This window comes from Myxocyprinus asiaticus, chromosome 39 (assembly GCF_019703515.2).
Source record: "Myxocyprinus asiaticus isolate MX2 ecotype Aquarium Trade chromosome 39, UBuf_Myxa_2, whole genome shotgun sequence".
NCBI lineage: Eukaryota > Metazoa > Chordata > Actinopteri > Cypriniformes > Catostomidae > Myxocyprinus > Myxocyprinus asiaticus.
This window is the reverse complement of record NC_059382.1, coordinates 23,224,429-23,241,048: the sequence shown is the minus strand read 5'-3', so window position 1 is coordinate 23,241,048 and position 16,620 is coordinate 23,224,429. Positions and strand designations below refer to the sequence as shown.

The window sequence follows — 16,620 nt, the reverse complement described above, 5'->3', positions numbered from 1 at the left end:
AGTCGAGAATGCGGCCATCCGATCTGAACTTGAAATCGCATTGTGCGCATTTTCATTCATAGGTTTACACTAGTAATATTGGCTTCACAGACTCATCATTGCTTTGCAATTTTCAGTATGTTTATTTAATACATCACTTTATACCTGTGCTCATTGGATGATCATTCTTCCAAATATTTTTTCTATTATTCGGATGAATTTGTTATTTGTTTTGAAGTCATTATTCATGCCTTTTCGAATAAGGTATTCAGCTTCGGGCAAATCCCTACATGTACTATAATTTAATTGCGATTAATCACAGAAAAATGTGCGATTAATTAGTTTAAAAATGTTAATTTGGGAGTCACATAACACCATACGAGGATCGGACATGTGAACGGCGAGCTCTGCGCACTTTGCTAGTTTTAACACTTTTAATGATATAAACTGGTGAGATTCGATACACTCTGTTCCATAACTGTTCTAAGAGGGCAATATGTCAAAGAATTCAAAATCTTTGGGTTCTGGAGACATTAAAAGACACTTACATGCTCATGCTGATGCCCCTGAGCAGGCCGCGAGCCAGGGAGTTGATTTAGTCGGGAAAGTGCGAGAAATGCGGCGAGAGATGTTGAACATGTCGGCAATGCTGACGAAGGTCGTTGTTGACTTGGAGGATCTTGCTGTGATACGTCGATCAATCACTGCCATGGAAGTGAAATTCATTGAGATGGTTACAAGAGTGGGGGATGTCAAGAAACGGATCGATTATCTGGAGTCATCGGCGAGGGAATTATCTGCTAATCCGCTAGCGACCAAGGTGGATTTGGAGTGTGTCTGGGAGAAGTTTGAGGACATGGAGAACCGTAGCCGGTGGAATAACGTCCGTATCATTGGAATTCCAGAGGGCGAAGAGGGACAGGATATGATGAAATTCCTGGACGGGCTCTTTCTGAATATGCTCGACATAGCAGGCCATAACCTGGAAATCAAGCGAGCTCACAGGGTTCTGGCTCGGCGTTTCGCTCAGGGAGGCAGGCCCCAATCAATTCTGGCCAAATTTCGGAGATCATTCGAAAGATCTTGTGTTACATGAGGCGAGGAGTAAAGGAAGGCTTTCTTGGAAGAACCACAACATTTTCTTGTTCCCAGACTTTGCGAATTCGACAAGAGAGAAGTGTGATTGATTCAAGAAATGCAAGAAACTTTTACATCAATGGATGTTCACTTTTGCACTGATATTCCCGGCCAAATTGAGAATAGATGCTAAGGATGGCCGTAAAACATTCACATGCCCACAGCAAGCGATGTCCTTCATAAGTCAATGGAGTGAATAAGTCATCTTGTGGTACTCACGTTGCAGCCAAGTGGACCGGCTCACTGAACATTTGCTTGACTGTTTGACGAATCTGTGTGACTTTTTTGTGCTGGTTCCACCTAGCGGCTGGAGTTTGTTTTGTGGAGTGGCACACCTTCAGGACAGTTTTGTAGATGAATCTACACGCTCTTTGTGTTTATTCTGCCTATTGGCTGGAGTTTGTTTTATATATTGTCTTTTGCTGTGTAATTCTGTCTCACAAAATTTGTATGGAAACACCAGACTTGAGCAATCTGATGGCAAAGCTGTCACGGGGGCTCTCGTAGGCGTACATGGAGGGTTTGAATTTGGAGGGATGGACGCCAGTTGGCACTGTCATTCGTGGGGTTAATGCGCATGTTTTTCTTTTTTCTGTTTGTTTAGATTTGCGGGATGTTCAGGTTCTAATGGTTGCACTAATGTTGGAATGTGGTCTTTATAATTTTGTTTTTGACACACAATCTATTTTTTCTTATATGTCAAAATGTCAGATGTTAATATGAGTGGATTGTCTCTCCACGAGGAATGTGAATGGTTTGGGGTACCCAATAAAAAGGAAGGTTATTTATCTTCTTAAGCATAAGAAATATGATATAGTGTTTCTTCAAGAAATGCATCTTTCTCCACAGGAAGCTGAAAAATTTGGGAAGTTATGGGGAGCTGACTCAAGTGAGATGAGGGGAGTCATTACACTGATAAGAAAACCTCTATAATTCAAATGTCTTAAACAGAGTAAATATAAATTAGGAAAAGTCATTATTGTTTTAGCTGAAATTCAGTCATAAAAAGTCATATTTTGGCTAATATATATTCACCTAACGTTGATAAGGGCTTTTTTTATAGATCTTGAAGTGATGTTGCAAGCTGCTGGCACCCCTTATGATATAATATTGGGAGGAGACTTTAATCTATTGATGGACTCAGTCCTTGATCATAGTGAAGCAAAAGTGTGCAAACCCCCTAGAGCAACATTGATGCTTCATAGGATGTTTAAAAATCTTGGTCTTACAGATATTTGGAGACTTTTGAACCCATCTGGTAGGGACTATAAATGTTTTTTCATCAGTCCATAAGATTTACTCTAGAATAGTTTATTTTTATTTTTATATCCAAGTTCCTCATTTCATCTGTGTTCACGCCCTGGTGTGTTTAGAGGTGTTGCCACATATGGAGAAAAGGAAATCATATAGTTGGCGCTTTAATGTATCTCTTTTGCAAAATCCTGAATTCCAACAAATGCTAAAGGCTGAAATCAATGTCTATATGGAGACCAACTGGTCCTCAGTATCCTCTGTGGGCGTGGCATGGGAGGCACATAAGGTGGTTCTTAGGGACCGATCATACAGTATGCCGCATTCACCAAAAAATCCAAAGCACAAGAACTTGTGGAATTGGAAGGGAATATTAAAAGTGCCAAGGCAGAGCTGAAGCGTCGAATGTCGTCTAATGGCCTCAGAGAATTGACCCAACTGAAATACAGATATAATACTATTTTGTCGTGGAAGGTGGAGTTTTGGCTATTCAGGGCAAGACTTCATACTTTGAGTCACGGGACAAGGCAGGAAAACTTCTGGCTAGATATATAAAACAGAGAGAGTCTTTTTCTACCATTCCCTCAGTGAAATCTGCTGGTGGTGAAATATTTACCTTGGCCATTGATATTAATAATGCTTTTAAAGAATATTATCTTGATCTTTATAGCTCCATGTCTTCATCTACTGAAGAGGATATTAGAAACTTTGTGGAAACATTAGAATTTCCTAAACTGATGACTGAGCAAAAAAATTCTCTAGATTCTGACATAAACTTGGAGGAGCTTGGAGAGGTAATTAAGGCTTTGCCTAAAGGCAAGGCCAGGCCTAGCCAAGATTATGTTTTATTATTATGCATTCAGTCTCAGATATTTGGCTCATTGGTCGCTTCCACCTGAGAGAGCCCCTCCCTGGTTTTGTATTGAACAGGAAGTTCTTTCCCCATTTCGCCATTGCAAAGCCTTTCTATCAAACTAACTGGAGAAGTTAAGTTGCACCGTTATCCTGCATTTGCACGCGATATGGACAAAAGTGTCCAGAGTGTTTAATTCAGACATTTATTTAAATGTTTTTTCAAGCATATGGCTGAACCCCAAATTATGTATTTATAAGTCCCCTTTCTGCTGGACAGAGTGGATTGTGAGGGAGGTTAATATGCTCGATGACCTATATGAGAATGGAGTGTTGAGATCCTTTTAAAATTTGGTTCAACATTTTGGGATTCCCAAGTCTCAATTCTTCAGGTACTTACAGCTGCGCCACCTGCTTTGTACTATTTTTGGGAGTAGTATACACTCCCCTAGAGCGGCAGATACTCTGGGAGTGGTGATTAGTGCTTTTGGAAAAGGTCATGAAGCATCAGTGTATTACTCCCTGCTAATTCAGAGTCTGGGGGATGGAGCTTTAACTTCTCTCAAGAGATTATGGGAGAAAGATTTAAACTTGGTATTGGAGGAGGGAGTGTGGGCTAGGATTCTAAAAAACATCAAGTCTACATCTATAGATGCAAGGGTGCACCTTATGATATTTATATAGGGGATAAATGCATAAAAAATTGGGTCCTAGCCAGTGTTATGATAGGTAGACAGATCACTCTTAGGGGATGGAAGTTGGCTGGAGCGCCCTCATTTCAAGAGTGGTGCACAGAGATGGGCAGGGTAACGACATTTGAGGAGATGTCATATAGAAGGCTAGTTGCCTCCGCATCTGAGATCGTCAACCTGTGCATCTTACCACGTGGCTTGTTGAGTGCGTTACCGTGGAGACATTGTGCGTGGAAGCCTCCACACGCGCTACTCACCACGCGCCCCACTGAGAGCGAACCACATTATAGCGACCACGAGGAGGTTACCCCATGTAATGTTACCCTCCCTAACAACTGGGCCAATTTGGTTGCTTAGGAGACCTGGATGGAGTCACCCAGCATGCCCTGGGATTCAAACTCGTGAACTCCAGGGGTGGTAGTCAGTGTCTTTACTCGCTGAGCTACCCGGGCCCCCCGAGAATTGCAATTTTAAATGTGTGTGATTATTTTATTTTATTTATTTTTTTGTCTGTAGCTTAAGTTGTGACCACAGGGATATTTGTTGAGGGTCAAGGTGGGATTGGGAGGGGGTTAAGGGAATAATGGAGGTTAGAGTTGATTCTATTAATATATGTTTTTCTTTTCTGTTTCAAATGTGTGAATCAATAAAAAAGTGTTAATCTGAAAAAAATAAAAAAAATAATGTTTTAATCGATTTACAGCCCTAATTAATATATCACATAACTAATCAATTTATATTCAAAATGTTAATATATATTCTCTTCTCACTTTCCTGCAACAATAAAAATGTGCAGCTTTGAAACATGTATACTTTGTGATAAACAAAAAGGTCAGTGTTTGACGTATCACACGTCTTATCATCCAGATTAGCAGGTCAGAGATCACCAAACATGAACTTTTGTCTGCAGCAGAATGTGAAAATTCTTGGCATGAGCTTGCGTTTTCCATCTCCTGTGTTCAGATGTGTTTGATTGGTAATAAATGGTATGCAAAGTGTAGTGTGACCACACCTTAAGTCTTCCTCTATGGTTCAACAACTTTTATGTCAAAAGTTTGAACAGAATCTTCCTGAGCAAGTTAGTTAAATTCAACATGTTTATAACTAGCTACCTGAATAGCATTTCCGGTTTAATGGCACAAATATTTGAAGGTAACATTATCGCCCCCTTGAGTATTGAGTTTTGTCATCGCCACAGTAAAGCAACACATTAAGTATGTGCAACAGGATCACATGCTTGCAAGCATTTGCATACTTGTGTCACGTATGTTTTTGGCCACTACATGAAAACAAGTGTAATGTTAACGAAATATAGCATCAAGATGCCAATATTACCCAGCCAAATGTTTTGTCCGAATGTTTCGTGATCTGCCATGTAGAATGACTCACTTTTGCAATGCAGTAAGCGATGGCCCACACTGCATTCACATGTTTGGTGTCATTACAGCACTGAGTCAGCTGTTAAAATCAGTGTGGCTGAGATGGGTGAGAGTGAAAAGAGAGAAGGAGGGATGGAAGAACGGAGGCAGGGATGGTGGTTACCTGTGGTAGCTGCGGGCTCTGATGACGTTCTGAAGGTGAGGGTGCCAGGCTTGGACTTGCCCTGCTGGTTCTCCACCACCACAAACACATCATACTCTGTGTCCCATTCCAGCCCACTCAACATTACATACTCGCTAATGCTGGGTAGACGGATCTCAGGCTTCCAGTCCAAGTCTTCCCTCTGAGGACGAACGACCAAATGTAAAATAGTGACGCATAAATTTCCTTTCTTTATAACCCCAACATTTTCATATAGCTTAAATATAACTGAAATGTAAAGATGGGAATTTGGACACTCACAACTTTGTATCTAACCAAGTAATGGGTTATCGGTGAACCTCCATCATCTTGTTTGATCCAGTTCACTTTAAGGGCATTGCCTTTAGGTTGTAAGGTTCCCTCTAGTATCGGGGTGCTGGGTTCTCCTACAACAAACCAGTTACAAAGTAGTGAGAAAACTGACTATGCCAAAACTTTAATAACGAAGACATGCACAAGAATGGAAGGTAGGAGATAGTATATACAGTGCCATTTTTCAGCCATTTTGGTTTCGATAGTATTTTTCCCATTCATTTTTTTCCATAGGTATTTCATAAAAGTCTTCATAAAAGCTTTCTGAGCCATGAACCAAACCAATCAGCTCTGAGGTGAATCAAAACATTACAAACTTTGACTTGAAGTGAAAAAATATTTGAAAATCAGACAAAAAGATGAAGGTACAAGACTGTACATAAAGCTGAAGTGTGCACTTTCTGCGACACTAGTTCACCAAATGGAATTGCAAAAATCAACGCTGTTTTCAAACAGATTTCCGAATAAACCCTCCCTCAGACATTGGTTGAAAAAACAGATATTCCCGCACTAAACTTACAGCATCGGTTGAGTCGATGTTGCTGTTTCAAGTTGGATGGGTTGCTCAAACAAAGCAATTTTGGAAATCGCTACAAAGCCACAGTGTTTACACATTTAGCTATAAATCAGCCTACTAATGGCTTACTTTTAGTTATCTCTACATATTTATATGGGACAGGAGAAAGTATTTTAAAATTGAAAAATTACACACATCAGCTTTAACATGTTAAATGAGAAAAAGAACTACAATCCCATGAAGCATTGCAAATTACATAAAAACATAAAAATATAAAACTATTCATTATAAATTGATTATAATATTTTGATTCTATAATAAGTATAGAATCAACTTTTATTTTATAGGCAAAATATACAGTATAAATGTATACAAATTTTGAGAGTGTAGGGAGATCAACACAGTTGCTTCATGGAAGTTGTCAGTCGCTGCAGAGTTTGTTTGCCTCGAGTCTAATTGGTGAATCCTTCTCTTCAAGATTCATGGGTAATTTAGTTCTTCATCAAGAATCCTGCATTAAACATGGTTTCATAAAAATGAAGTTGAAATAACATGGATTAATGGCTTCAACGGGAGCATATACCATTGTTTAACAAACTCTGAACTCAAGGTAGGTCTGCCTTTATAGATTTATAAGTTATACTGAAAAATAAATTCCCTAGTTTCTAGAGTCATCAATAATGCTTATCTTCTAATAATGAAAGTTAAAGTGCAGCATGGCACTGACTAATTCCATCCTTAGCCATCTGTCCCTAACAGCAGTGTGCAGGATATTCTACATGAAACAACGATATGCACAAGGGGAATATTCAGGTATATATATATATATATATATATATATATATATATATATATATATATATATATATATATACACACATACACACACACACACACACACACACATACATACATACATACATACATACACACACACACAGTACTGTACAAAGGTTTTAGGCACTTGTGAAAAATGTTGCATAGTGAGGATGTCTTCAAAAATAATGACATAAATAGTTTTCATTTATCACTTAATGTCATAGAAATTCCAGTAAACATAAAAAAGCTAAATCAATATTCATTGTGACCACCTTTGCCTTTAAAACAGTGCCAATTCTCCTAGGTACACCTGGACACAGTTTTTCTTGGTTGTTGGCAGATAGGATGTTCCAAGCTTCTTGGAGAATTCACCACAGTTCTTCTATCTATTTAGGCTGTCTCAATTGCTTCTGTCTCTTTATGTAATCTCAGACTGACATGATGTTCAGTGGGGGGCTTTGTGGGGGCCATGACATCTGTTGCAGGGCTCCCTGTTCTTCTATTCTAATCATTTCCATTTGCAAAAGTAAAGTTTGGGAGTCTAACATTTATATTTCCTATTGACACACTAAAGCTGAAGATATAAATAACCATCTTAAGACAAATGCTTTTGTGAAACATCTTATGTGCCTAAGACTTTTGCACAGTGCTATATATACACACACACACACACACACACACACAGATGAAGTCGGAAGCTTACATACACCTTAGCCAAATACATTTAAACTCAGTTTTTCACAATTCCTAACATTTAATTGTTGAAAACGTTCCCTGTCTTAGGTCAGTTAGGATCACTACTTTATTTTAAGAATGTGAAATGTCAGAATAATAGTAGAGAGAATGATTCATTTCAGCTTTTATTTCTTTCATCACATTCCCAGTGGGTCAGAAGTTTGCATACACTTTGTTAGTATTTGGTAGCATTGCCTTTAAATAGTTTAACTTGGGTCAAACATTTTGGGTAGCCTTCCACAAGCTTCTTACAATAAGTTACTAAAATTTTGGCCCATTCCTCCAGACATAACTGGTGTAATGGAGTCAGGTTTGTAGGCCCCCTTGCTCACACACGCATTTTCAGTTCTGCCCACAAATGTTCTATCGGTTTTAGGTCAGGGCTTTGTGATGGCCAATCCAATACCTTGACTTTGTTGTCCTTAAGCCATTTTGCCACAACTTTGTTGGTATGCTTGGGGTGATTGTCCATTTGGAAGACCCATTTGCGACCGAGCTTTAACTTCCTGGCTGATGTCTTGAGATTTTGCTTCAATATATCCATATGATTTTCCTTCCTCATGATGCCATCTATTTTGTGAAGTGCACCAGTCCCTCCTGGAGCAAAGCATCCCCACAACATGATGCTGTCACCCCCATGATTTATGGTTGGGATGGTGTTCTTCGGCTTGAATGCCTCACCCTTTTTCCTCCAAACATAACAATGGTCATTATTGCCGAACAGTTCAATTTTTGTTTCATTAGACTAAAGGACATTTCTCCAAAAAGTAAGATCTTTGTCCTCATGTGCAATTGCAAACTGTAGTCTGAGTTTATATGGCAGTTTTAGAGCAGTGACATCTTCCTGGCTGAGCAGCCTTTCAGGTTATGTCGATATAGGACTCATTTCACTGTGGATATAGATACTTGTCTACTTGTTTCCTCTAGCATCTTCACAAGGTCCTTTGCTGTTGTTCTGGGATTGATTTTCACTTTTCACACCAAATTACATTCATCTCTAGGAGACAGAATGTGTCTCCTTCCTGAGTGGCATGATGGCTGCATGGTCCCATGATGTTTATACTTGTGTACTATTGTTTGTACAGATGAATGTTGTAACTTCAGGTATTTGGAAATTGCTCCCAAGGATGAACCAGACTTGTGGAGGTCCACAGTTTTTTTTTTTTTTTTTTTTTTTTTTTCTGAGGTCTTGGCTGATTTCTTTTGATTTTCCCATGATGTCAAGCAAAGAGGCACTGAGTTTGAAGGTAGGCCTTAAATCTCATCCACAGGTACACCTCCAATTCAGTACACCTCATATCAGAAGCTAATTGGCTAATTGTCTAAAGGCTTGACATCATTTTCTGGAACTTTCCAAGCTGCTTAAAGGCACAGTTAACTGCCTGTAAACTTCTGACCCAGTGGAATTGTGACATAGTCAATTAAAAGTGAAACTATCTGTCTGTAAACAATTGCTGGAAAAATTACTTGTGTCATGCACAAAGTAGATGTCCTAAACGACTTGCCAAAACTATAGTTTGCTAATATGAAATCTGTGGAGTGGTTAAAAAATTAGTTTTAATGACTTCAACTTAAGTGTATGTAAACTTCAGACTACAACTGTAAATAATATAAAGAACTCTGTCGATAAATAATATCGAAAGCATCTGTGACAGTTACGATGGAAGCCTATGGGGAGGGCTATCAACATTGCCCCATAGACCTCCATTGTCAATGCATATCTGTCAACCAGTGTTGGGGAGCAACGAACTTTAAATAGCGAAGCTACTGCCTAAACTAAATTTTTCAGTAGCATGACAGTAGTTAAGCACTTTTCACAATACTGTAGCTTTTCCAGTAATAAGCTACATTTTCCAGCGAATAGTGGTGTAGCGTCACAAAACGCAACAATGCCACATTGTATTGCGAACGCAGCAATGAAACGAGGTAGTAACCAAAAAGCTTGCATAAACAGTCCTCTTTCTCACATGTAGTGCTAGAAAATCATTTTAGTGAATGTTTTTTTTTCTTCTTCTCAGACAGTTCATATTTACATTTATGCATTTGGCAGGCGCTTTTATCCAAAGTGACTTACAGTGCCCTTATTACAGGGACAATCCCCCTGGAGCAACCTGGAGTTAAGTGCCTTGCTCAAGGACACAATGGTGGTGGCAGTGGGGATTGAACCAACAACCTTTTACTTACCAGTTCAGTGCTTTAGTCCGCTACGCCACCACCACTCCATATAAAGAAACCAGTTTAAATAAATGTATACATTTATTTAGTGAGTCAGTTCATGTAAATGAATTAGTTCTATGATTCTCAAATGATTCTCTAATTCAATTCAATTGTTGCCTTAAAGGGACTTTGCCAGAAGTAACTTTCTTTTCTTTTCTTTTTTCTTGAAGTGAAATTATTTTTCAACAATTTCTACACACATACACAGTACATTAGGGCATTCTCTTTTGGTTGACTCATTCGCCATCTCACTATGGGACACGCCTCTTGTGTGGTCATCCATGAAGCCCTATGCAAGCCTAACAGGCTGCTGGCCAGTGCACCAGGGAAGCCCTGCCCCTTCCATATATAACCAGTAGCACTAACCCAAAATGGCATCCTACATCTCTTCACTCACGGCATCCAAGCTACAAGCCCTTTTTCAGTGCACCTAGTGTAGAAAACTATTGGCTAGGTTTAACTGTCCAAAAGACGAGCTACCACTTGTTGTAGGACGTCAAGCCAAGTAAAACAAGAGTTGTTCTGAAGAAATCGGAAAATGCTACAAACCAATCAATATAAATGTAAAATAAGATCTCAACTTACCAGTTGAAGATGGCTTCTCCCAAGAAGTCTGGTAAGACCAAACCACCGTCTCGCACTTGTCCTGGAGCGTGTGGATTTTCTATGTCAACCAGCATGTCTGGGCCTAGAACATGCCCGGGCAGCATTACAGACACTGGTCTCCTGCACACAGTGCAGCAAACTCTAACCTGGAGTACTGCACAGAAGAGTGATGTTCGTGCAGGATGTGTTTCGTGATCCCTTACAAGGTGGGGACATGACGGCGTCCAATGAAGTGACGGAAACCTCACCTCCGATGTTGCTCAACTCAACCAGCTTACTCCATGGATGAGCTTGGGGAGTCATTTGGCTTCAAAAAGGAGATCAAACTGTTCCCAAAGGCCGACCGGACAATGATTCAGTTTCCATCACCACTTCGGGAGGGCAGTCAAACGAGGATGATGGTGATGGCGAGGAGGATCCGTTTGTCTCCCAAATGGATTCACCTGGATCCCTTACAGGGTCAGTGGAACAACCATCAGCAGCAGGGTATGCAACTCTGCATGATGCTTGCCAACGGGCAGCGATTAGACTGGGCGTCAACTGGCCAATGGCTCTCCCCACCACAAAACGCTCAAGACTAGATGGGAAATTCCTCCTCCCCACCACCCTGGTAGCTCATCAGACATTCCCACCTTTCCAGGACTGCATGGACAATCTGGTGAAGTATTGGGAGAGACAGCTTTCATCTAGAGTCCCATTGTATGGCTTCTCCTCGCTGTAAATGGCAGGTATGGAGCAGAGGGGCTGGTCTCATATGCCGCCAATGGAAGCGTCTTTGGCAGGCCATCTTGATCCTCAATCTGCGTTCATTTTATCCACGATTGCTCCCAAGCTGCCTCAGAGATCTGATTGCTTCTCAGCCTCGATTTTTGAAAAGAATTACAATCTGCAGCTCAGATGTGGCGTGCTACCAATATGATCACTCTGCTCTTGGCCTACATCACAGAGTTAGAGGAGGATATGTCTATGGCTTTGTCACAGCGAAAAGACAGTGATGTGGACAGAAATTTGTACAGTAACAGACCTTATTTTGCATTCTTCACACTGCCTGGCTCAGTCCACTGGAAGAACTCTGGGTTTGTCAATGGCTGAATTTGTCCACGATGGCTGAAAAAGATAAAGGACATTTTCTCGATCAGCCAGTGGGCCCTAAGTGCCTGTTCGGACCGACTGTGGAAGCGATGCTACAGCGGTTCGAAGCGAAAAGGAGGAAACAAGAGGCTTTCAGGACGTTCGTGCTCCGTACAGCACCCATGCTGATGCAGCAACAGTCTGGGCGGCGAGAGCACAAACTTCGTGGCAGGGACCAAGAAGGTCTTATGCATCCTCTTAGGAAAGGGTTCCTCATGATCAGAGAAAATAACCTTCCTGGCAGCGAAAGTCTTTTGTTCAGGCGGAAGCGGGCCCTCCCCATCTCCTGCCCCCCCATAGCGGGGGGTAGAAGAAAGAAGCATATGGTTTAGTATGCTCCGATGTTTACCTCAGTTTTCCTCCGCAAATCCTCCAGAGAGCAATGCAGAGATACAGACTTATGCATCAATCTCTGCATATACCATTGGGGTTGCTCAGACAAAGTCACAAAACACCGTCACACACTTCCCTGTGTTTCCCCTGTATTGATAAGTCAAATCAACCTGTGGCCTTTTGCATAATCCCCTCTCTGAATCAAGACAATTCTTTCATCCTTCCCATGAAAGACAATTTTTTTCCCCTCACAATACGGTTATACACAAGCACCCTGTAAACACCGTTTTGTATGAAAATCCATCCACAACCCCCCAAAAATGGGTGAAAAAACACAGCTTATTCCCAAGTATTGCCACTAAAGGCCTCTCTAAGACCACGAATGAGCGAGCTAAATAATTTATCAGCCTACACATCTACACATCTGGCAAAGTGAACAGACTCTCAGTGGGTTCTGAACACAATACAAAAGGGGTACAGGTTGCAATTTGCAAGAAAACCTCCACATTTCTAGAGAATAAAGCAATCAAAACTGCAGAGGAAAAATGACAAAATTCTGAGAGAGGAAATAAAATCTCTTCTCCTCAAAGAGGCAATACAAATAGTACTGACAGAAGAATCACAGAAAGATCAGCCAGTATTTTCTTATTTCCAAGGGGGGCATCTGTCCCAGTTTAGACCTCAGATTTCTAAACAACTGAGAATACAAGTTCAGAATGTTGACACACAAATCCCTGCCTCATTCTGTACAGAGTGGAGATTGGTTCACTTCACAGGGTTTTATAATGAACACAATTTTTATTTTATTTTATCCCCTTTTCTCCCAATTTGGAATGCCCAATTCCCACTACTTAGTGGGTCCTCGTGGTGGCGCGGTTACTCACCTCAATCCGGGTGGCGGAGGACAAGATTCAGTTGCCTCTGCTTCTGAGACAGTCAATCCGCACATCTTATCACGTGACTCATTGTGCATGACACCGCGGAGACTCACAGCATGGGAGGCTCATGCTATTCTCCGTGATCCATGCACAATTTACCACGTGCCCCATTGAGAGCGAGAACCTCTAATCGCGACCATGAGGAGGTTACCCCTTGTGACTCTACCCTGCCTCGCAACCTGGTCAATTTGGTTGCTTAAGAGACCTGGCTGGAGTCATTCAGCATGCCCTGGATTCAAACTCACAACTCCAGGGGTGGTAGTCAGCGTCAATACTCGCTGAGCTACCCAGGCCCCCGAAAAAGAGTTTTTTTAACCACAACGCAAACAATTATGTTTCTAACTATTGCATGCAATCCCGTGGCACCTACCCGAGAGCAGGAACCTCCTCTCTCTAGCGGGTGGAACGATATTCCATCCACATCCGCAGAAACGGAACCTCTGGGTTTGGCCCGTGAGAGGCCTAATCTCTCAAGTGCTCTTGGCTTGCTCAAAATGTGATTTTCACTATTCAAAGCACCAGAGCGAGATGGAGTGGAAAAGATTTGAAAAATGGTGTCAGGGAAAACAGATAGTCCTTTTTTTCCCGCAGTTCCAGATATTCTCATATCCTATCATATAAGCAGGTTCATGAAAGACATACGCCACCTAAAACCAGTCACTAAACCCATGTTACCATTATGGGATTTATTACTAGTTCTGGAAGCTTTAGGGAAAGCTCCATTGTAAACCTTTGGATAAAGCTGATATAAAGATTGTCTCAAAAGACAACATTGTTACTGGCCTTGGCCACTATGAGGCATGTCAGCGAACTGCATGCACTCTCGGTTAACCCAGCATGTCTCAGGTTCACGCAAAATTTCTCCAGGGTCAGGTTACGCCCTAACCTGGAGGTTGTGCCTATGGTGATTAAATCTGGGTATTCCATGCTAATAGATGAAAATCCCAGCTTTTTACCCTCTTCCTTTTGCTTCGCTAGAGGAGGAGAAGATGCAGGTTTTATGTTCTGTTAGGGCATTGCAAGCATATGTGAGTAAAACACAAAGCTTTGGACAGTCCGAGAATCTCTTTGTGTGCTTTGCAAACCCAGTGATGGGTAAGTCATTGACAAAACAAGACTTTCTCTCTGGATAGCAGAAGCCATTAAATTGACTTACTCATTAAAGGGACAGTCATTATAAGGGAATGTGAGAGCCCATTCCACAAGGGGAATGGCTGCTTCTTGGGCTCTATTTAAAGGAACATCCATGGAGGATGTCTGTGCGGTAGCCAATTGGGCCTCCCCACACACATTCATAAGGTTCTATAAACCGGATATGGTAGGCCTGCTCTGATAACTGAATATATGGGCGTTTTCAATATCACATAGTGAGATGTCGAACGAGTCGACTGAAACAGAACTTTGGGTTACGGTTGTAACCTTGGCTCTCTGAGGGAGATGAGACATCTCACCAGAGGGCCCAATATTCATATGCTCGGAAGAGCTGTAACGTATGCCATTTTGGGCCAGTGCTACTGATTACATAGGGAAGGGGCAGGGCTTCCATGGTTCACTGGCCAGCAGCCTGTTAGGCATGATTGCATAGGGCTTTATGGATGACCACATAAGAGGCATGTCCCATAGTGAGATATCTCACACATCTCCTTCAGAGAACCGAGGTTACAACCATAACCCAAAGTTTTCTAGTTTTATTAGTTTGTATTTAGCATACATTTCTATGTTCAATGTTTATATGTTTCACCCTAATTGTTTGAAGTTAACCTAATTAAATATACTATATAAATACCGGATGGTATTATTTATTTTAAAAAATAATTTCATTTAATCATTATATATTTTACATTATTTTCTTCTGAAAATAGCTTGTAGCGTAGCCAACTGCTTTTGTAAAAAAGTAACTTGAGTGTAGTTGAAATACTGTACTTTAAGTTATCAGTAGTTTGCAGCTTTGTAAGACATTTTCAGTGAGGCTTCCCCAAACACTGCAGTAAACACATTATCAAAATTTTTGAAACAGTTCTCATTCTCGATTATTACATAGAATTAAATTACATATAAATATTACATTATTTTCAATGGTAATCGACAGCATACCAGAGATGCTATCTACAGAGCTTAAAGGGATAGTTCACACAAAAATGAAAATTTTCTCATCATTTACTCACCCTCATGCCATCCCAGAAGTGTATGACTTTCTTTCTTCTGCAGAACAGATTTTTAGAAGAATATTTTAGCTCTGTTGGTCCATTCAATGCAAAAGAGTGGTGACAGAACTTTGAAAGTCCAAAAAGGACATAAAGGCAGCATAAAAGTAATCCTGACTCCAGTGGTTAAATCCATGTCTTCAGAAGCAATATGATAGGTGTGGGTGAGAAAAAGATCAATATTTGAGTCCTTTTTTTCTGTAAATCTACATTTTCACTTTCACATTCTGGTGTGAAAGTGACTTTCACTTTCACATTCAGCCACCTACTGGATGGGGCTGGTCAAATGTGGAGATTTATAGTATAAAAGGACTTAAATATTGATCTGTTTCTCACCCTTACCTATCAAATCGCTTCTGAAGACATGGATTTAACCAATGAAATCTTATGGATTACTTTCATGCTACCTGTATGTACTTTTTGGACCTTCTGTTTTCTGGTCACCATTCACTTGCATTATGAGGACCAACAGAGATGAAATATTCTCCTAAAAATCTTTGTTCGTGTTCTGCAGAAGAAAGTAAGTCATGCACATCTGGGATGGCATGAGGGTGAGTAAATGATGAGAACATTTTTAATTTTGGGGTGAACTATCCCTTTAACTTGCATTTCACCTGGAATATTCCTTTAAATGGGACTAATCATAAACAAGGAAAGTTTTACATGTTTACAAATTGCGATGTTCATGTCAACTTCATGACAGCTTGTTTTATCATTAAAATATAGGCTGTATTTTTTATATTCAGGTAAGCCTTTACCCAACAACTCCAATCATGGAAACCTCTTAAAAGCTAATCAATCATAACTCAAGGTGTAAATGCAAAATAAACATTTGTGTAATTACAAGAAATTCAGACTATTTCTATAGTAAATAGGAGTAAATAAACATGCAGGCAAAAGCAACTGGAATACAAAAATAATGGTACTTTAGAAGAGAGATGAATACTTCTCTAAAAGGTTCAAAGGTGTTGAAAAGTATGTTGCAAAGGAGAAGGAAATATGGTACTGTGAAACTTACTAAAACATGCTCAATATTGGAGAATAACAAACCATTGAGATCAACCACTTGCAGATTCAACAGCAGTTGTTTTTAGTGATTTCTTAATTTGGCTATAATTGTACACCGGTAGCAGCATCTCCAAGGCAGCCCAAGATGAAAGAACGTCAATGTAGAATGTCTGTAAAACTGCTGCTTGTCAAAATTTTTAGATGGAACATAACAGAACGAGATTATTGTACACAGCGATCGCTCTAGGGAAATGTTTTTCAGCTCCAGAGCTTTTGATGTCATTTCCATGGTTGGCAGGACATGGCAT

At 40.4% G+C, this 16,620-nt stretch overlaps 1 protein-coding gene across 5 annotated transcripts in view; it reads right to left on the bottom strand.

The window, feature by feature from the left end:
* Positions 1–16,620, bottom strand: part of ncam1b (neural cell adhesion molecule 1b) — a 161,013-nt gene that overhangs the window by 25,878 nt on the left and 118,515 nt on the right. For all 5 annotated transcript variants that reach the window (XM_051679475.1, XM_051679474.1, XM_051679471.1 and 2 more), the window contains 2 exons: positions 5,754–5,878; positions 5,454–5,634 (listed from right to left, as the gene is read on the bottom strand). In XM_051679475.1, the coding sequence (XP_051535435.1) occupies positions 5,454–5,634; positions 5,754–5,878 (306 nt within the window). The remainder of the gene's footprint in view (positions 1–5,453; positions 5,635–5,753; positions 5,879–16,620) is intronic.